A 17,710-nucleotide genomic window follows, 5' to 3' on the forward strand; every position below is an offset into this window, starting at 1 on the left:
GACTTCTAACATCTGCAGATTTTCTCTTGTTCCTGAATGCTTAAGAGTTTAATTTCCACTCTCCCTCGTTCCCATTTTATACAGCTTGTTTCTTTCAGATTCCCTCCCATTGACCCAATCAAAAGGACAGTTAAAATGTTATTGGTTTCACAGTGCTGTGTTTGTCCAAATACGTTCCCTACTCTTTACTGTCATGAATGAAACCTTTGTTAAGCAGCAAATTAAATTAGATCCAACCCTTTGTTAAAGTTAGAATCATTAAGTGAATGTTCCCTAACCAGGAAAGAGCCGTAGTTAGTTGTGAAGTGCTTCAGCATAACTCCAGCTAACGCTGCCAACTTTGGTTGGGCTTCTCTTGGAGGCGTGTCTCCTCACTGTCTAACAACCAACTTTAAGATGAAACTTAACACAAGCTAGAAGAAAAGATCTTTGTATTCCACCTGGCCAGCCTACAACCTGGTGGCAAGAACACTAAGTTCTCCAGCCTGTTAAACTTTCTTTCTGGCTCCCGCCCCCCCACCCTAATAACCATAACATTTTCCCCTTCTCCATCCTCTTCATCTTCCCATCAACTTCACTCTCCAACCACTGGCACCATCCCCCACAACAACCTTTCCCTTCCCCATCTCTCTCCCTTGAGTCCATGCTCCCCTTTCTCTCCTACCAGATTCCACCATCTCCAGCCCTTTGGCAATTCCACCCAATTCCTCCCAACTTCTCAGGCCATTGCACACACTCTCTTCCTCCATCTGCCTATCAATTCCTGCTCCCCCCCCCCCACCCCACAGCTCTTGCTCCTCCTCGTCCCTCCGCATTTATATATTGGCTATCTCCCTTCTTTCTCTCCATTACGGATGAAGGATCTCAACCCGAAACATTGTCCACCCATGGAGGCTGGCTGACCCATTGGGTTTCCTTCAATAGTTTGTGTTCTGCTTTGGTCTGCAGAATTTCTCGATTCTCCATTGAACAGCAAGTTTTCTGGTGACAGATCTGAACCCCATGTGCTATTATCTGAAAGATTCTGACAAAGAGAATAAATTGGGTACTTTTTATCAGGGAATGTAGTAGCTAAGTGAGCGTAATGCTGAGGGCATTGTCTTGGGAAAGGACGCTGATGTTCGTTCACTTATCCTGCTTATGGATGTGGAGGATCATTCTGGAGGTAGTGTTGATGGTATTGAGGACTTAGCTGTTGTGGGTAGAAGCATTCAGGAAGCCAGCAACTCCCGTCCAGTAGGCCATGAGCTTAGTGCAGGTTTGCAGTCTTGAACTTCAGACATTATTTTCCTCAGAAGGCCAAAGGCTGTGCTGGGACATTGATGTCACACTAACTTTGGCTTTATATGATAGCTCAGTGAACAATGTTTATACTTGCACATGGTCAGAAACTACGCTTCATTATCAATGCCTCACTCAAGCATACAAGAAAATGGCCTTTCACTCAATGTCTGCAAAATAATGGTCCTCTACCTGCTTGCCCTCGCAATGCAACACCACCCTCTGAAAATAAATGTCCGGATCACTTCCAATACCTTGGGAGCCATCTGTAGTGTATATGTTGACATTAATGAGGGAAAATGTACTTTAATGGCAGCTTTTGAACCATCACAAACAAGAGAAAATCTCCTTGATGCTGGAAATCTAAGCAATACATGGAAAATGCTGAAGGAACTCAGCAGGCCAGGCAGCATCTATGGAAAAGAGTAAATAGTCGACGTTTTGGACTGAGACCCTTCATCGGAACTGGAGAAAAGAAGATGAGGTCAGAGTAAGAAGGTGGGGGGAAGGGAGGAAGAAATACAAGGAGGTAGATGATAGGTGAAACCAGGAAAGGGGGAGGTATGAGGTAAAGAGCTGGGGAGTTGATTGTTTAAAGATATCAAGGGCTGGAGAAGGGGGAATCTGATAGGAGAGGACAGAAGGCCATGGAAGAAAGAGAAAGGGACCACAACCAAATGGCATGAACATCAATATCTCGAACTTCTGGTAATGACCCACCCCCTCTTCACCATTCCCCTTTCCCATTTCCCCCTCAAACCTATCTCCTTACTTGCCCATCACCTCCCCCTGGTGTTCCTCCCCTTGTTCTTTCTTCCACGGCCTTCTGTCCATTCCTATCAGATTCCCTATTCTCCAGCCCTTTATCTCTTTCACCAATTGAATTCCTAGCTCTTTGTTTCATCCCTCCTCCTCTCCTGGTTTCATCTATCGACTAATACCTTCTACTTCTTCCTCCCCTCCCCTCACCTTCTTTCTCTAGCTTCTCATCTTTTTTTCTCCAGTCCTGATGAAGGGTCTTGGCCCGAAATAATCAACTGTTTACTCTTTTCCATAGATGCTCCTGGCCTGCTGAGTTCCTCCAGCATCTTGTGTGTGCAGCTCTCAAACCATGTTGCTTTTATCAGGCCTAGTCTGTCTCCCTGTGCTTTGGTTCTTGTTCAGATTCATCTTCTCTCTGAAGGTGACGCCTGTGAAATGGGAGCTTCATTCCTCAAAAGATCTTGAAAGCCAAAGTTTTTAAAAATTTATTCATTTATGGGATGTGGCTGTCAACAGCTAAGCTAGCATTTATTGTCCATCCCTAGTTGCCCTTGAGAAGGTGGTGATGAGCTGCAGTCCCCGAGGTGTAGGTACACCCACAGTGCTGTTTAAGGGGGGAATTCCATGACTTTGACCCAGCAACAATGATATGTTCCCAAGTCAGGATGGTGGGTGACTTGGAGGAGGATTTTCAAGTAGTGGTGTTCCCAGGTATCCCAGGTGAGTAGAAAGGAAAAGGAAGGCCACTGAACAACTCTTTCACTTCAGGGCCCAATCACGGTGGAGTTCATTCTCAAAGTGCTCACTATAAATAGTGCCCATTAGTTTATTGTGTGGAAGTACTTCATGCCCTCATTGCCCTGAAATCAAAATGTTACCTTCTTTCTTTCTCTAAGGGAAGTACCCCACGTTCCCTTATCCTCCATTCATCTACCGATGGCAGCAGTCATTCTCCACTTCCTACAGTGATGACCCCAGACTTTTCTCACACTTTATTGACTGCCTCCACACAAATACCTCCTCCCCCCCATCCCCATCTTGGTGCTGCTCCTCCATTCTCTGTGGAAAATTCAGCTGCAATGGGGAGATCGATCCCAGGTGATTATCCCCCAGGCAGCGTGACTGTGACCTGCTACAACTGTACAGGGAGGAGAAGCAGTGATGATGATTACTGGTAACCTCAGTGAACCTGACGCACCATTTGTTGCCCTGGTGCTGCAGAATTTCTGTCCATTTAGAGTCATAGAGTTATAGAGCTCTGCAGCCCAGAGACCGGTCCTTTAGCCCATCTGGTCCATGCCAGCCTGCCTCGTCCAATATACCTATGTTTGGCAGAGCAGTCAATGCAATACTTTCAGCATAAGGTAAAGGTTCAATTCCCACTGCTGTCTGTAAGGAGTTTGTACATTCTCCCCAAGACCACAAGGGTTTCCTCTGGGTCCCTCAGTTTCCTCCACATTCCAAAAGCTGGTAATGTCGAGGGCACACTATCTTGGTGCTGGACACTTGGCGACACTTGTGGGCTTCACAACACAACCTTCACTGATTTCATCTGATGTAAAATGATGCATTTCACTGTATGCCTTGATGTACATGTCACAAATAAAATTAATCTTTATCTTTATACCTGCACCCGGACTATAGTCCTCCATTCCTCTCATCCATCTACCCATCCAAACTTTGCTTAAATGTTACAATTGAACCTGCGTCCAGCACTTCTGCTGGCTGAGCTTCTGGAAGTTCATTTTTAATATAAAGATTTTCAAAGAATATTTGCCACAAGCGCATCGAACTATCAAACCATACAGTACAATGCGTGGTTTGCAGCAACGTAGCATGCCCACAATTTACTAACCGTTGATAAACCCATACATCTTTGGAATTTGATAGGAGACTCGAGCACCTGGAGGAAACCCACACGGTCACAGAAGTATCTGCAAATTCCTTATAGACAATGGCGGGAATTGAACCCTGATTGCTGGCGCTGTAAAGCGTTACGTGGGCTGCCATGCTACCATGCCACCCCAATATTAACTCTTGTTGCTTTCATCTGTATCAGTGTCAGGGGGTTTCTTCTTTTGTGGGTTTTTTTTGTGTAAGGGGGTTCCTTTGTTACTGCATATGTTAATCAAAAAAAAACCCCACAAAAGAAGAAACCCTCTTACATCAGCTTCTGCCCCTGATCGGATCACTGGTCATATGAAACATACAGCATATATGAGGCCTGTTAGGCCAGTCACACTTCGGCTGGGTCTTTGAAACAGTCTCCTCAAGGTGCCATAGGCACGGACAAGCAACACTGGCCATAACCAAAGGCAGACCTTGTCCCCCACGCAATTCCGTTCCCTTATTAACACGGGTCACAACTGGAAATGAAGAGGCGCCCTGAAATTGCACTTCCTCAACACAGGGTTGATGAAGCAGCACACAAAATGCTGGTGGAACACAGCAGGCCAGGCAGCATCTATAAAGCGAAGCATTGTCGACTGTCAGGGTTGATGAAGCCACCCACCACAGCACAGTTACTGCAGAGGCTGAGGCCAACAGGCAAAGTGCAGAGCAGAAACCAACTTGATTAAATCTGGGGTGAATGAGCTACTGGTCAGATTCACTATCTTTATCACCTTTAACATGCCTCATGGCATTTAATGGGATCATTCATACAGTTATTAGCTAAAATAATAGTCATTAATTATGTACAGCACTAGTAAGCAGATATAGATTAATTTTTATTGTGATATTATAACCCTTTATGCTTTCCACACCCCTTCTAATCATCAGCTATAAATATAGTTTAATGTGTGAATGAGAAAATCGCCCATGATTTGTACACTTTTACCAAATTGTGACTCAGAATCTATAATTTTTACAATGCCTTTAACAGACTTGACCTTTGGTTGAAATGACTGGGTGTGTTGCTTAATTTGCATTCTGTTTCAACACTCTGGGTAAACCTTACTCAATTCCAGCTTCCATTGTGTTTAAGTACAAACTTGCCCAGAAAACATAATATATCCCAAAGCCTGGGCGAGTCTCCTACAAAAGGGAGGAAATAAAGCAGGATTGTTTTATTGTTACAATTTAAGTTCCAGCTAAGTTTTAGTGGGATCCTTGCTCATGCAGTGAAAACTTCTTCAATTACACGAAACGTTTTTCATTGATTCTACTCTGAACGCTTGCAAGAAAATAAATTTTAGAGTAGTATATGGTGAAACATACTGTACGTACATTGATAATGAATCAATTTTGAACTGTGAATGTTTGGTTCTTTTATAACAGTCCAGTAGATTCTCTCTGCATTTTGCTTCCTCAGCCATTAAATTATTTAGACTTGCCTCTTTGGTTGTCCATAGTGAGGCAATGGGTCTTGAATCTAGAACAGTGAATGATTCACCTTGAAACTCGTGTCACTAACCGATCTGAATCCCTACACTGGAATTCTAAAGGAAACAATTATATGAAATAATCGTTAATCTGATTTTTAAAGGAAGAAATCAAATAGGCACTCAATCTAAGTTCTACAGAATTTTGAAACTGTGACATATTAAGTATGATTAAGCAATGTTTAAACAAGATTTGTCATGTGTTTGCATTGAGACAACACCTAAAAATAGTTATTCCATTAAACACATACAAAGTGATGGAGGTACTAAGCATGTCAGATAGCGTCCATGGAGAGGAATAAAGAGCTGGTATTTCTGGCTGAGTCCATTCCATCAGGATGGGGAAGGAAGGGGGAAGAATCCAAAATAAGAAGATGGTGGGAGGGAAAAGGGCAAAAGCTAGAAGGTGAGGGGCAACACAAGTGGATGGGGGCAGGAAATAAAGTGAGAAGCTGGGAGATGTTAGGTGGAAAAGATAAAGGGCTGAAGAAGAAGGAATCTGATAGGAGACGAGTGTGGAGCATTGGAGAAAGGGATGTAGGAGGAGCACCAGAGGGAGGTGACAGGTACGTGAGGAGAAGAGAAGGGTAAGAGGAGAACCAGAATGGGGAATGGAAAAGAGAGTGGGGGGTGGGAGAGAAATTGCCAGAAGTTAGAGAAATTGATATTCATGTCGTCAGGTTGGAGGCTACCCAGACAAAATAAGAGGTATTATTTCTCCAACTTGAGAGTGGCCTCATCTTGGCTGTAGAGTAGACCGTGAACCATGGTTGGAATGGGAATGAGGAGTGGAATTAAAATGGTCGACCACCAGGAAATCCTGCTTGTTGTGGATGGAACGAAGATGCAAGTCTGCTGGGTGGAAAAAGGAGGTTGGAAACGAGAATACAAGTTTGGAAGTCCCCCCCCCCCCCCGGTCTATGTCAGGTTTCCATTCCATTGCAGTTTCCATTTATACACCTTGGATAAACCAGACATAAAATCGGAAAGGTCTACTCCATCACTCCCATTGCTTTTCCATGAACCTTCCAAAATTAACTCTGCTGTGGACAAAAGGGGATGGGGGTTTCTGTTTGATGAGGAAGGGACAGGTGAGGATAGGAGACAAACTGGAGAACTGCTGTAACACACCACTAATGAGATCTCCTTTATCAGAATGATTAATACAAGTACGATCAGTTAAATTTAGTCACTAAAAGGTAAAATGCAAATTTAATAATCTTTTAGCTAATAAACTCTTCTCAGGCTTCCAGCTGGGCACAGGAGTTGATTACAACTGAAGTTTTGATGACAAACTCTGCCTTCTTCATCCGAGATGATGCCTGGGCATATCTAGCCCAGTGGTAGTTATCCCGTCGTCTGTTCCTCCTGATTGGTCAGTCCTCATCCAATCAGGTTTCCACTCTCCCAGCTTGTTTATAATCGACTTCCAGTTCTGACTCAGAATGAGACCTTCGTTTTTGTTAAAATTCTTTTCCTCTAGATTTATTTCAATGGCTTTCTTTACCAGGTGGCCCCAGAAGCCATAATCAATACCTGTACCTGGCTGGAAGCCCGAGAAGAGTTTATCTGTCGTATATGGCAGGAAGGCACTAGATCCTTTTTCAATTTTTTAGCTGTTTGTACTTTGCTTCAGTTATCTTGACAAGCTGATTCTAATCAATCAAGTGAGAATATAAAGGGATGTAATTGTGGTTCAAATGGAAATTCAGCTCGTTTAATTGTTACTAGATAACACTTTGCCTCTCTTACAGACCAAACGTCTTTAACATTTAATTTGACTTAAGCAGTCGAGAGCGCCATCTAGCAATTCAAATAACATAGAGTTTTGTGTCCACAGTTCATAAAGAGGACGCTGCTGAACCAGATGGAGAATACAAATCAGGTACAGTGATTCCTACTCTGTCTGAAACATGAATAATTGTAGTTCAACTGTACTGTTCCAGAGTTTTTATACCACCTTGTATTTATTTTGTGAATATGGTCTGAAAATAGAACAAGACTTTTTTGAAATTGAGTATCAAGTAGAAATGATACAAAATATAGAGTCGTCGTTACATGAACAGATCTTGTCGTGGGAGCAGCTTTCTTTTATGTTGGCATATCCATTAGAGAACATTAATTAAAGGATAGGTTATATACAAGTCCCAATGCCCAAGGACCATCTCAGAAATGCATCCTAGGATTATCTTTGGGCAACAGAGCACTACTGATGAAGGAACTAATTTTGACCACATCCTTACACTGGATGATAACAAATTGTTTTATAGACAATAGACAATAGGTGCAGAAGTAGACCATTCGGCCCTTCGAGCCTGCACTGCCATTTTGAGATCATGGCTGATCATCTATTATCAATACTCGATTCCTGCCTTGTCCCCATATCCCTTGATTCCCCTATCCATAAGATACCTATCTAGCTCCTTCTTGAAAGCATCCAGAGAATTGGCCTCCACTGCCTTCCGAGGCAGTGCATTCCCGGCTCCAATAACTCTCTGGGAGAAGAAGTTTTTCCTTAACTCTGTCCTAAATGACCTACCCCTTATTCTCAAACCATGCCCTCTGTTACTGGCCTCTCCCAGCATCTGGAACCTATTTCCTGCCTCTATCTTGTCCAATCCCTTAATAATCTTATATGTTTCAATCAGATCCCCTCTCAATCTCCTTAATTCCAGTGCGTACAAGCCCAGTCTCTCTAACCTTTCTGCGTAAGACAGTCCAGACATCCCAGGAATTAACCTTGTGAATCTACGCTGCACTTCCTCTACAGCCAGGATGTCCTTCCTTAACCCTGGAGACCAAAACTGTACACAATACTCCAGGTGTGGTCTCACCAGGGCTCTGTACAAATGCAAGAGGATTTCCTTGCTCTTGTACTCAATTCCCTTTGTAATAAAGGCCAACATTCCATTAGCCTTCTTCACTGCCTTCAGTGACTGATGAACAAGGACTCCTAGATCTCTTTGTATTTCTCCCTTAGCTAACTTTACACCGTTCAGATAATAATCTGCCTTCCTGTTCTTACTCCCAAAGTGGATAACCTCACACTTATTCACATTAAATGTCATCTGCCAAGTATCTGCCCACTCACCCAGCCTATCCAAGTCACCCTGAATTCTCCTAACATCCTCATCACATGTCACACTGCCACCCAGCCACCCAGCTTAGTATCATCAGCAAATTTGCTGATGTTATTCTCAATATTTTGTTGTCTGCTGTGCTAATTCGGTTTCTGATGATCAACCCACAGAAAGGGCACACACACCAATCCTCATAGAGGGATCAGAAGTGGAAAGGGTGACCAATTTCAAGTCCCTGGGTGTCAACATCTCTGAGGATCTATCCTAGCCCAGCGTACTAATGCAGTTACAAACAAGGCGTGACAGCCGCTATATTTCATTACGAGTTTGAGGAGATGTGGAATATCACCAAAGACACTCACAAATTTCTACAGATGTACCGTAGACAGTATTGTAACTGGCTGCATCACTGTATGGTGTGGGTGGCTGGGGCTGGGGGAAGAACTGCACAGAATTGAAGTAAACTGCAGAAATTTGTAAACTCAGTCAGCTCGATCATGGACACTAGCCTCCTTAGCATCCAGGACATCTTCAAGGAGCGACACCTCAGAAAGGCGGCATCCATCATTAAGGTCCCCGATCACCCAGGACATGCCCTCTTCTCAATGCTACAATTAGGGAGGAGGTACAGGAGCCTGAAGACACACACTCAATGATTTAGGAACAGCTTCTTCCCCTCCGCCACCAGATTTCTGAATGAACATTGAAACCATGAAAACTACCACACCACTTCTTTGCACCTGATTATGATCCTATCAAACTTATTTTCTTCAAAATAGACTGAAAACAAATTCTAAAATGCCCCTTTTGGATTCATTAATGAACTCTTAAACGACTTCCAGCCATTTAGCATGCTTGTGTAAATTAGAATAGATTCAAAATGGATTCAAAATTGTGGTTTTAATCCACAATGTCTAAAATTCCTTCTCTTTTCCACAAATCAAGATTGCTTAATGTCACTTCCAGTACACAAGTGTAAAGGAGAATGAAATAATTGTTAGTCCGGATCCAATGCAGCACAACAAACACAAGATAAAAAACACAATAATAAAAAATACAATAAATATAATGTAAATATATAAGATAACTTCTATACATCGACTGTATGTCCATAAAGTGACGGCATGCACAGGAGTGTCTGTACACAAGATGACAAACAGGAAATGATAAAGTAGTGGTGGTGGCTTAGTGGGTGATGGTGTTGATCAGCTTTACTGCTTGGAGAAAATAACTGTTTTTGAATCTGGTGGTCCTGGAGTGACTGCATAGTAGCCTCCTCCCTGATGTGAGTGGGGTGGGTGGGATCCTTCATGATGTAATTGGCATTTGTGCTTTGAGTGGCTGATAATGAGGTATGTCAAAAACATTCCTGCCACATTGGACACTCATCAATGTACTAAACACCAGAATCACTCCCTGCCCTAATCACATCATTATCTTTGACTCATGGCCTGCACCTGCTCGTTCAGGCACCGGGCTTCCTTCCTACCCCCTTCCCAACAACCTAACCACACCAGCTACATTTGTATGGTTGGCTGATTGGGCAATATTCATCAAAGTACCAAGAGAATAGGAATTGGTGGCACTGGGGCTGTTGCCAGAGATCCTGGTACAATTCTGACTTTAGGATTATCACAGTGTCATTTCCCTCCAGAGCAGTTTCCTCACACAGTCCAAAGACCTGCGGGTTGTGAGTTAATTGATCACTGTAAATTACCTCTAATATGTAAGTAGGTAATAGAATCTGGGATTGTTGATGAAAATACGGAGGGAACTGAAAAATGGGATTAAAGTAAGATCACTGTAAATGTGTGACTGATGGCCAGCATAGATGAAGGTCCAACAGGCCTCTTTCTGTGCTGCATCTCTCTCTCTGACTCTACATGAGAACGCCTGCCTTTACTGGAAGAGCAAATCGTTGAACTGACCTGAACTTGAATCCGAACCACAGGAAGATAAGCTTCAATGCCTTGAGTCAGATGTGAAAATGTCAGCCTAAGAATATTTACAAAGATTCAAAGTACATTTATTATCAAAGTATGTATGCTGTAAACAACCCAGAGCTCCATCTTCACTCACACAACTACAAAATAAAGAAAACCATGGAACTCATTCAAAGAAAAACATCAAACCCCCAACAAGCAAAAATAGAACAAATCACACAATCAGCAATATAAAAACAAAAAATACAGAATATATAACATTACAGCACACAGTCAACAAAACAGTCCCTTACTCTTAATATAATTAAGATTATAGTTGGTCATATTATATAATATTTAAACTTACCCCAAAAAAGTCATGCTTAAGATAATGAAATATTCAAAATACACACCCAGTTCATTCATGTGGCTGCTGAAATATTTATGTGTTTTACAAATATTTACCTATTGCTATTTAACAAGGGAACAGCGTTTTTTATGTGAAAGCATTGAGGTTCTTATGAGCTGTTTGCTGCATCACAATGAAGTAGTCGGATGCAATATAAGTTAATAGTGGCAGTAAACCTCACCTTGAACTTTGCCTCAAGATGAGGATGAATATTTTATGATGATAAAGCGTTTACAAGCTTGTGGAAGCCATTGCCTTTGACTAGCTGAAGCCTGTAAGGTTAGTAACAGGCAAATTCTTGGAACACATTTGGTTGAGTTACTGCCAGGAGCCTGCAAGGTTATGTAGATAGCACTGAAGTTGGCAATGACTCAGAATCAATAGCCCACAATTCTATCCCAGTTCTGATGAAGGGTGTTTGACCTCAACAGCTAACTCAGTTTCTGTTTCTGCAGAGCTGCTAGGCCTGCTGGATGATCTCTGGCACCTGCAGTATTTTTTTCACTTGTCTCTGTAATCTGTAGGATTCAGAATGGATTAATCAGTCATTTGGGTACATAGTTTTGTAAATATTGGGTGAAAGCTGCTGTCCCATTGAGCCTGTTCCCTCACACTTTAGGTGACAGTTTGTCTTGTGTTTTAACAGGATCAGACATTGGAGAACCAAATGCATACAGTAATCATTCAGGTAAGCCAGATTTTATCTTTAAAAGCCCAAGATACTAATATTTGCACCTTCCAGGCTTACCTTGGTAGAGGGCAATAAACACCTAAGATGACACAAGTGACATAATTTTCCATGGCCGTGCTACTGAACTTTTGCTGTCATCCAATGCAGAGTTTGCAAAGCAAATCTGGGTGGGAATGAACCAGGTCGTAAGCTCAGCTGGTCTAAATCAGGGGTTCCCAACCTTTTTATGCCATGGACTCCTACCATTACCCAAGGTTGGGAACGCTTGGCCTAAAGGATAATGGCTTGAATTAGTCACAGGGTTTATCTGCAGTGCAACTATCCACTTCCTCGGGTGCCTGGAGGCTAGTTAGTATGAATTGAAGTCTGGGGTCCTCAGAAGGCTGAAGGTCAGTCATGAGGGGAATGTTTAAAGGGAGAGTAACTTAGAATCTTAAAGGTTTTGAGGTTGAGTATTTTCTCATAAAGCCACAGTCTTTAGCTTGAGCAGTCCCGGAAAGCATGTGATGCTAAATCCATGCACTACTGCCTCTTGTGTCTTTAAGCTTGTTCTTTGTAATGATCACAGTTGAACAGTAACAGTTTGCTTACTTAAACTCAGAGTTGTTTTGCTCTCAGAGGAACAAGCCATCAAGGGCACTGGAAGAAGAGTTGAGATAGCTTTCCTGCTAAGTAAGTGGGTAGTAGGTTATTGCAGAGAGACAGGGATATCTCTGTGTCTGATACAGATGTTGCACAGACAATTCTGTATGAAGCACATAGGAATATTACCTGCGTGGGTACAATCAGAGCCAGCTGTAGAAAAAGATTGAGGGACCCAATAACCGTCTCCTGTCCCTACTTATTTGTTTTTCACTTATTTCATCCAGATCACCATTCTTTTAAAAGGCAGCTGTAATTAAATTTAATGTTGTCAAACTTCTGGCTGATTTTGATGGCTTGGTAGTGTTCCAGTTAGCTTAAAACTATTACAGTGCCAGCAACCCGGATTCAGTTCTACAGCTGTCTACAAGGAGTTCATACATTCTCTCTGTGACCATGCGCGTTTACTCCTGCTGATCCATATTCCAAAGGTCCGGTCAGCAGGTTAACAAGTCACTTGGTTGTAGTAGGGCAGTGTGGTTGTGTTGTGCCAGAAGGACCTGTCACCGTACTGTATCCATAAATTATAAAAAATAGAAAAACAAATAAAATTTATTTTATTTGTAGAATAAGCACTGCGGATGTTTAGCTTCTCAGTAGATCAATAAACTTAGCATCAGCTTGGACAGGAACTAGAGTCGTCTAATCAACTGGTTTAATACAACTTCAAACGTATCCTAAAATGTACCTGGCAAGAAAATAAATAGATATTCACAAAGCTGCTTCTATTTAAAATGCCTTACTGGATTAATTTATGTTATATGCCTCACCTTCTGTGAGGTGTCAATTATGCGTGGGGACAGCTGGACAGAGTAATACCCACTGTTGATATCTATGATGTTATAGACCAAAGGTGATACATTTTGAGGATCGTGCAGTCTTGATATAAGCTATCATGAATTATTATAGTTTCTGTTATTGCGCTGGGTGTGGTTTTAATGTTGTTTCAAAGCAAAACTGTGTGAGTTAGATATCGTTTGGTTTCTGATTCATTAGTCATGAGACACCCAATTCACTATGATGGGAAAACTATGATAAAACCATAAATAGTTGTGATCTATAGAATGACATCAATTAACATCAGAATGATAGACTGGTTCAAAGATTCCTCTTGGCTCCTGCTGGAAACTATCAAGGCCTTTCTGAAGTCATTCACATTAAATTAATTGGTCTGCAGACCAAACCAACAGTTTTTATACATTGTTTTGTCTTTATTTTCCCTTTTAACCCTTTCTCAACATCATTCAATCATTCCCTCTGGTCTACGTTCTCACAGATAATGATAGGCATACAGCCGTCCACCCAGGTGGTTTCTATATACAGTACATCTATAGTTGGATAGAGAAGACTAGATAATTCAGCAGGACTATACATTAAATGCAAATAGTTTGAAAGAAGTTTTAATCCTGATTCTAACTAATGTTTGAAACTTTAAACATATACAGTGCCTATAAAAAGTATTCGCCCCCGCTCCCCCCGTAAGTTTTCATGTTTTATTATTTTACAATATTGAATCACAGTGGATTAATTTGGCTTTTTGACATAAATCAACAGAAAAAGAAATTAATTTATAATTAATTTAGATTATTTTGTAGAGATTGCTTTTCACTTTGAACCGAAGGAGTCTTTTTCTGTTGATCACTGTCAAAAAGCCCAAATTAAATCTATTATGATTCAATGTTGTAAAACAATAAAACATGAAAACTTCCAAGGTAGGGTGAGTACTTTATATTGGTATTGTAAGCATTGAGTCACTGGGCATCAACAAACATTTCTATTAAGTTTATACAATATCACAGAGTCAGTAAAAAATATTTTATCTAAATTCATAGTTCTGAAAGCTTGGGCAGTTTTTTTTTACTTTTCACTTACTCCTACAGGAGTTGGTGCTTGATCGTTATTAGATCTAAAATGTACTCTCAATCCATACATTTGACATGGGTCTGAATTTTCATTTCATTTTGCATAATTTTTGAGTTAAAGTCACTTTATCAACAAAGAAGAAAGCTTGATTTTCTTCTTTGACAGTAGTGTAGCATGTAGCATGACAGTATTACAGTCCTAGGCGTTCCCAAATTCTGAATTCAATTCCATCACTGTCTGTAAGGATTTTGGATGTTCTTCTCACGACGGCATGAGTTTCCTCCGGGTGCTTTGGTTTCCTCCCACAGTCTAAGTGCGTACTGGTTAGTAGGTTGATTGGTCATTTTAAATTGTCCTGTGATTAAGCTAGTGTTAAATAGGTGGGGCTGCTGGGTGGTGCAGCTCATTGGGCCGGAAGGGCCTGTTCTGCATTGTATCTCTAAATAAAATAAAATTAAAATCCATGCAGGCAAAATTTTACTTGTCTGCCTCCTCCTCAAAGTCTATGACTTGTTTCTAATGGAACTCGGTAAAGCACAAGAGTCAATTGGTGAAAGATCAGTGAGTCACAGTGATAAGCAAGGAAGGAAATATCTGAGGAGTGCTGCCAGTGTTGATGTCAGTGAAAGCACAGATGAAATTACAGTACCGTTTTACTGTTGAATGGTATGTTGACACACTGTTTCTGCTATCTATAATTTCTGTTTGTTTCTTCTTTTGTAAATCCAATAGATGGCAACCAAATCGCTTTAGGTAAGTATTTTAAACAATTGTGCTTGTATTTTCAAGTACTATTCATTCATTCAATAATTCTGATCTCACAGGGTTCCAATTAAAATCATAAATAAAAATCGTCATCATAACAAACTTTTTGATATTTCCCATTTAAACAGACATTTACTCAATAAACAAATAACTTTAAACAATATCTTAAATAACTGGAAAAACTACTAAAAGAACAGCCAATGTATCTTACATGTCAGACATATGAAGAACCCACCGGAGTTATGGAGGAGCTTTATAAATACCATTGTCAGTGAAGCTGTTTTAACTCAGCTCAAAATGGTGCATTCACTTCAACTGCCTCTGAATTTACTCTGAAAATTATGGAATGAGAGAGGTGGAATGACAGTGGAAAGGGATCAGACATCTTTTATTTGTGAAATGAATGAGCTGATAGATAACACTGAATCAAATGAGAGGACTTCCATGGTCCACTGTCCTTTCCTATAGATTTCTTCTTTGGTCTTTTACGTGGCTGCCTATCCCCTTTACCCCTCCTGACTGTCACCCAATTACTTGTGTGCTACAGCTTCAGTGTATCACCTGTCATCAGCCTCCTGAATGATCTGGAGTTCCACCGTTTCCAGCGCCAGTTCCTAACTAGGGTCTGTAAGAAGCTGCTGGCGGATGCACTTCTCACAGATGTAGTCACCAGGGACTCTGATAGTCTCTTGGCCATCCCTCTTCCCTCAGGAGGAGCATTTCACTATCTTGTCTGGCATCCCCACTGCACTAACTGTGTAATAAGAAAGAAAGAAATAAAATTAAGTGAAAAAATCTACCTAAACCTTTACCTCTTCTCGCCGAAGTCACTTGATCCAAAGCTTCAACTCCTCACTCTATCATTGACCCAGTCACACAATGCCACTCCCCTTAAGATTAAGAATTTTTTATTGGCCCTTGCCAAGTTCGGAACTATGCAAAATCCAGCATCTCCTCAGGAACTGTGGTGCGCAGGAAGTCCCGATTGCCCCTGCTGGCTGCTTTTGAAATCCCTCTCCTGTTGCGCACAATCCAACATCTCCTCAGGAACTGCAGTGCACAGAATGCCCTCCAGAATTTTGTGTGTGATACTCTAAGAAATGCATCTGTTTTTCATCTCCAGGTGATACACTGGCCATTATATTTGGGATCCTGTTTGGATGCACGGTTTTGGTCTTTGTAATTTATGTGTTGCGACAAAGGAAAAGACGAAGGTGAGATGGATGAGACCTTTTATTCTCCACTTCAGAACTAAGCTGAAACTGCCAACCGTGATGTAATAGAATGCAATGTTAAATGCTTCAGTCCATTAGGAGAGTTTTACTTTTAAAAAATACTGACCTAGTTTCATCGACCTACTTAACACTGAAGACTTCTTACCAACATTCTTAAACCCACAGGAGAAAAGCATGATTCACCACACAGTCCAGCTTGTAATTGGTGTATTGAGAGGCCATGCAGACTGAGCTCCTTTTTAAATTTATTATAGTTACGCCCAAGGTGCAGGAGTGCCCACTCCAACTATTGAGGCCCGTTACAGTGGAGTAAGGTTAGATCACCACATTACGTTCCGGATCTGTTTCAAAGCTCCTCCTCCTTTCAGTATATTTATGTTGGCATCCACACCCCCCCACCACCACCACCATGAGATCCTGTTTCCCCTTCGTGATGCAGAATTAAGTCAGTTTTAACGTAACATGTCTGCTGCCCAGACATGCTCTCACTTCCTTTGAAGGTCAGATTCTTGGGTGAAGCTCTGGTCTTTCTCAATAGGCAAGTAATCATGAAATTTCTATCAACCGAGGAGATGGTGACATTTACCAGGTCTGGTCAGAAACACTACCATTGAAACAATAGTTATTTTGACTAAATTTCCTTCTGTTCTGGAGGAGCATCCATTGTAGACAACAATTTTCACCGGGTCGCCAGTCAACCTTCTTGTCTCTGTCCCCAACAGTAGCATGGGCAGCACGGTACCACAGTGGTTAGCGTAATGCTTTTCAGCACCAATGATCACCGATCAGGGTTCAAATCCCACCGCTGTCTGTAAGGAGTTTGTACATTTTCCCCATGACTGCGTGTGTTTCCTCCCACATTCCAAAGATGTACGGTTCAGGTTAGTGAGTTGTGCCCTATGTTATATTGGCGCTGGAAGGGTGGCAATAAAGGCTGGCTGCCCAACAAAATCCTCAATTATATGATTTGACTCAGACAACACATTTCACTGTATGCTTCTTCATACATGTGACAAATAAATTAATCTCCTTTTAATGTTTCTCTGAACAATCCTACTTCACTACAAATAGTTACTTCCTAATAGTGCAAAGTTGAGATGGATCTTCTCTCTGATGGTTATAGGTCTTTGCAACCCTCGTCCAGAAAGTGAAGTGGAAGGCATCTTTGAATATTATTAATGCATAAGTAGACTGATATTCTAAAAGCAAGAGGATGAAAGGTTATCACGGGTAGATGGAAATCTGGAGTGGATGTTATGATCAATGATCTTATTAAGGTTCAAGATAGTTTAATGTTATTTCCAGTACATAGAAGTGTAAAGGAGAACAACATAATTGTTACTCTGGATATGATGGAGCACAAAAACCCCCCACAACAAATAAAGAACAATAAGATTTACAGGAAGATGCTTGGCATTGCTGCTTGTCAAATCTCCACCAGTGCCCTTAGGTCAGTTGTAGAGTCATCAGCCAGGGACCACCATTCACTCTCTTAGCCCTGGTACACCATCTGGTGGTGGTGCAGTGGCAGAAACGTCTCCCTGCTACCTGCTGTAGCCTTCAATGGGGTTAGTTAATAGTCCCTCAATTTCTGTCCTTCCTCCTCAGCCACAGCCAAAGCTGCCCTTTTCTGCCTCATCAGCCAACTCTCTGGTGGCCGTCCTGAGCCTCACTCCC

General features: G+C 41.6%; 1 protein-coding gene across 2 annotated transcripts in view; it reads left to right on the forward strand.

The window, feature by feature from the left end:
* The window catches only part of ca9 (carbonic anhydrase IX), an 82,853-nt gene that overhangs the window by 61,482 nt on the left and 3,661 nt on the right, over positions 1-17,710 (forward strand). The window contains exons 9-12 of one of the 2 annotated variants that reach the window (XM_059989535.1): positions 7,267-7,311; positions 11,484-11,525; positions 14,766-14,786; positions 15,922-16,012. In XM_059989535.1, the coding sequence (XP_059845518.1) occupies positions 7,267-7,311; positions 11,484-11,525; positions 14,766-14,786; positions 15,922-16,012 (199 nt within the window). The remainder of the gene's footprint in view (positions 1-7,266; positions 7,312-11,483; positions 11,526-14,765; positions 14,787-15,921; positions 16,013-17,710) is intronic. The other variant, XM_059989536.1, reaches the window with a different exon arrangement.

This window comes from Hypanus sabinus, chromosome 14 (assembly GCF_030144855.1).
Source record: "Hypanus sabinus isolate sHypSab1 chromosome 14, sHypSab1.hap1, whole genome shotgun sequence".
Classification (NCBI taxonomy): Eukaryota; Metazoa; Chordata; class Chondrichthyes; order Myliobatiformes; family Dasyatidae; genus Hypanus; species Hypanus sabinus.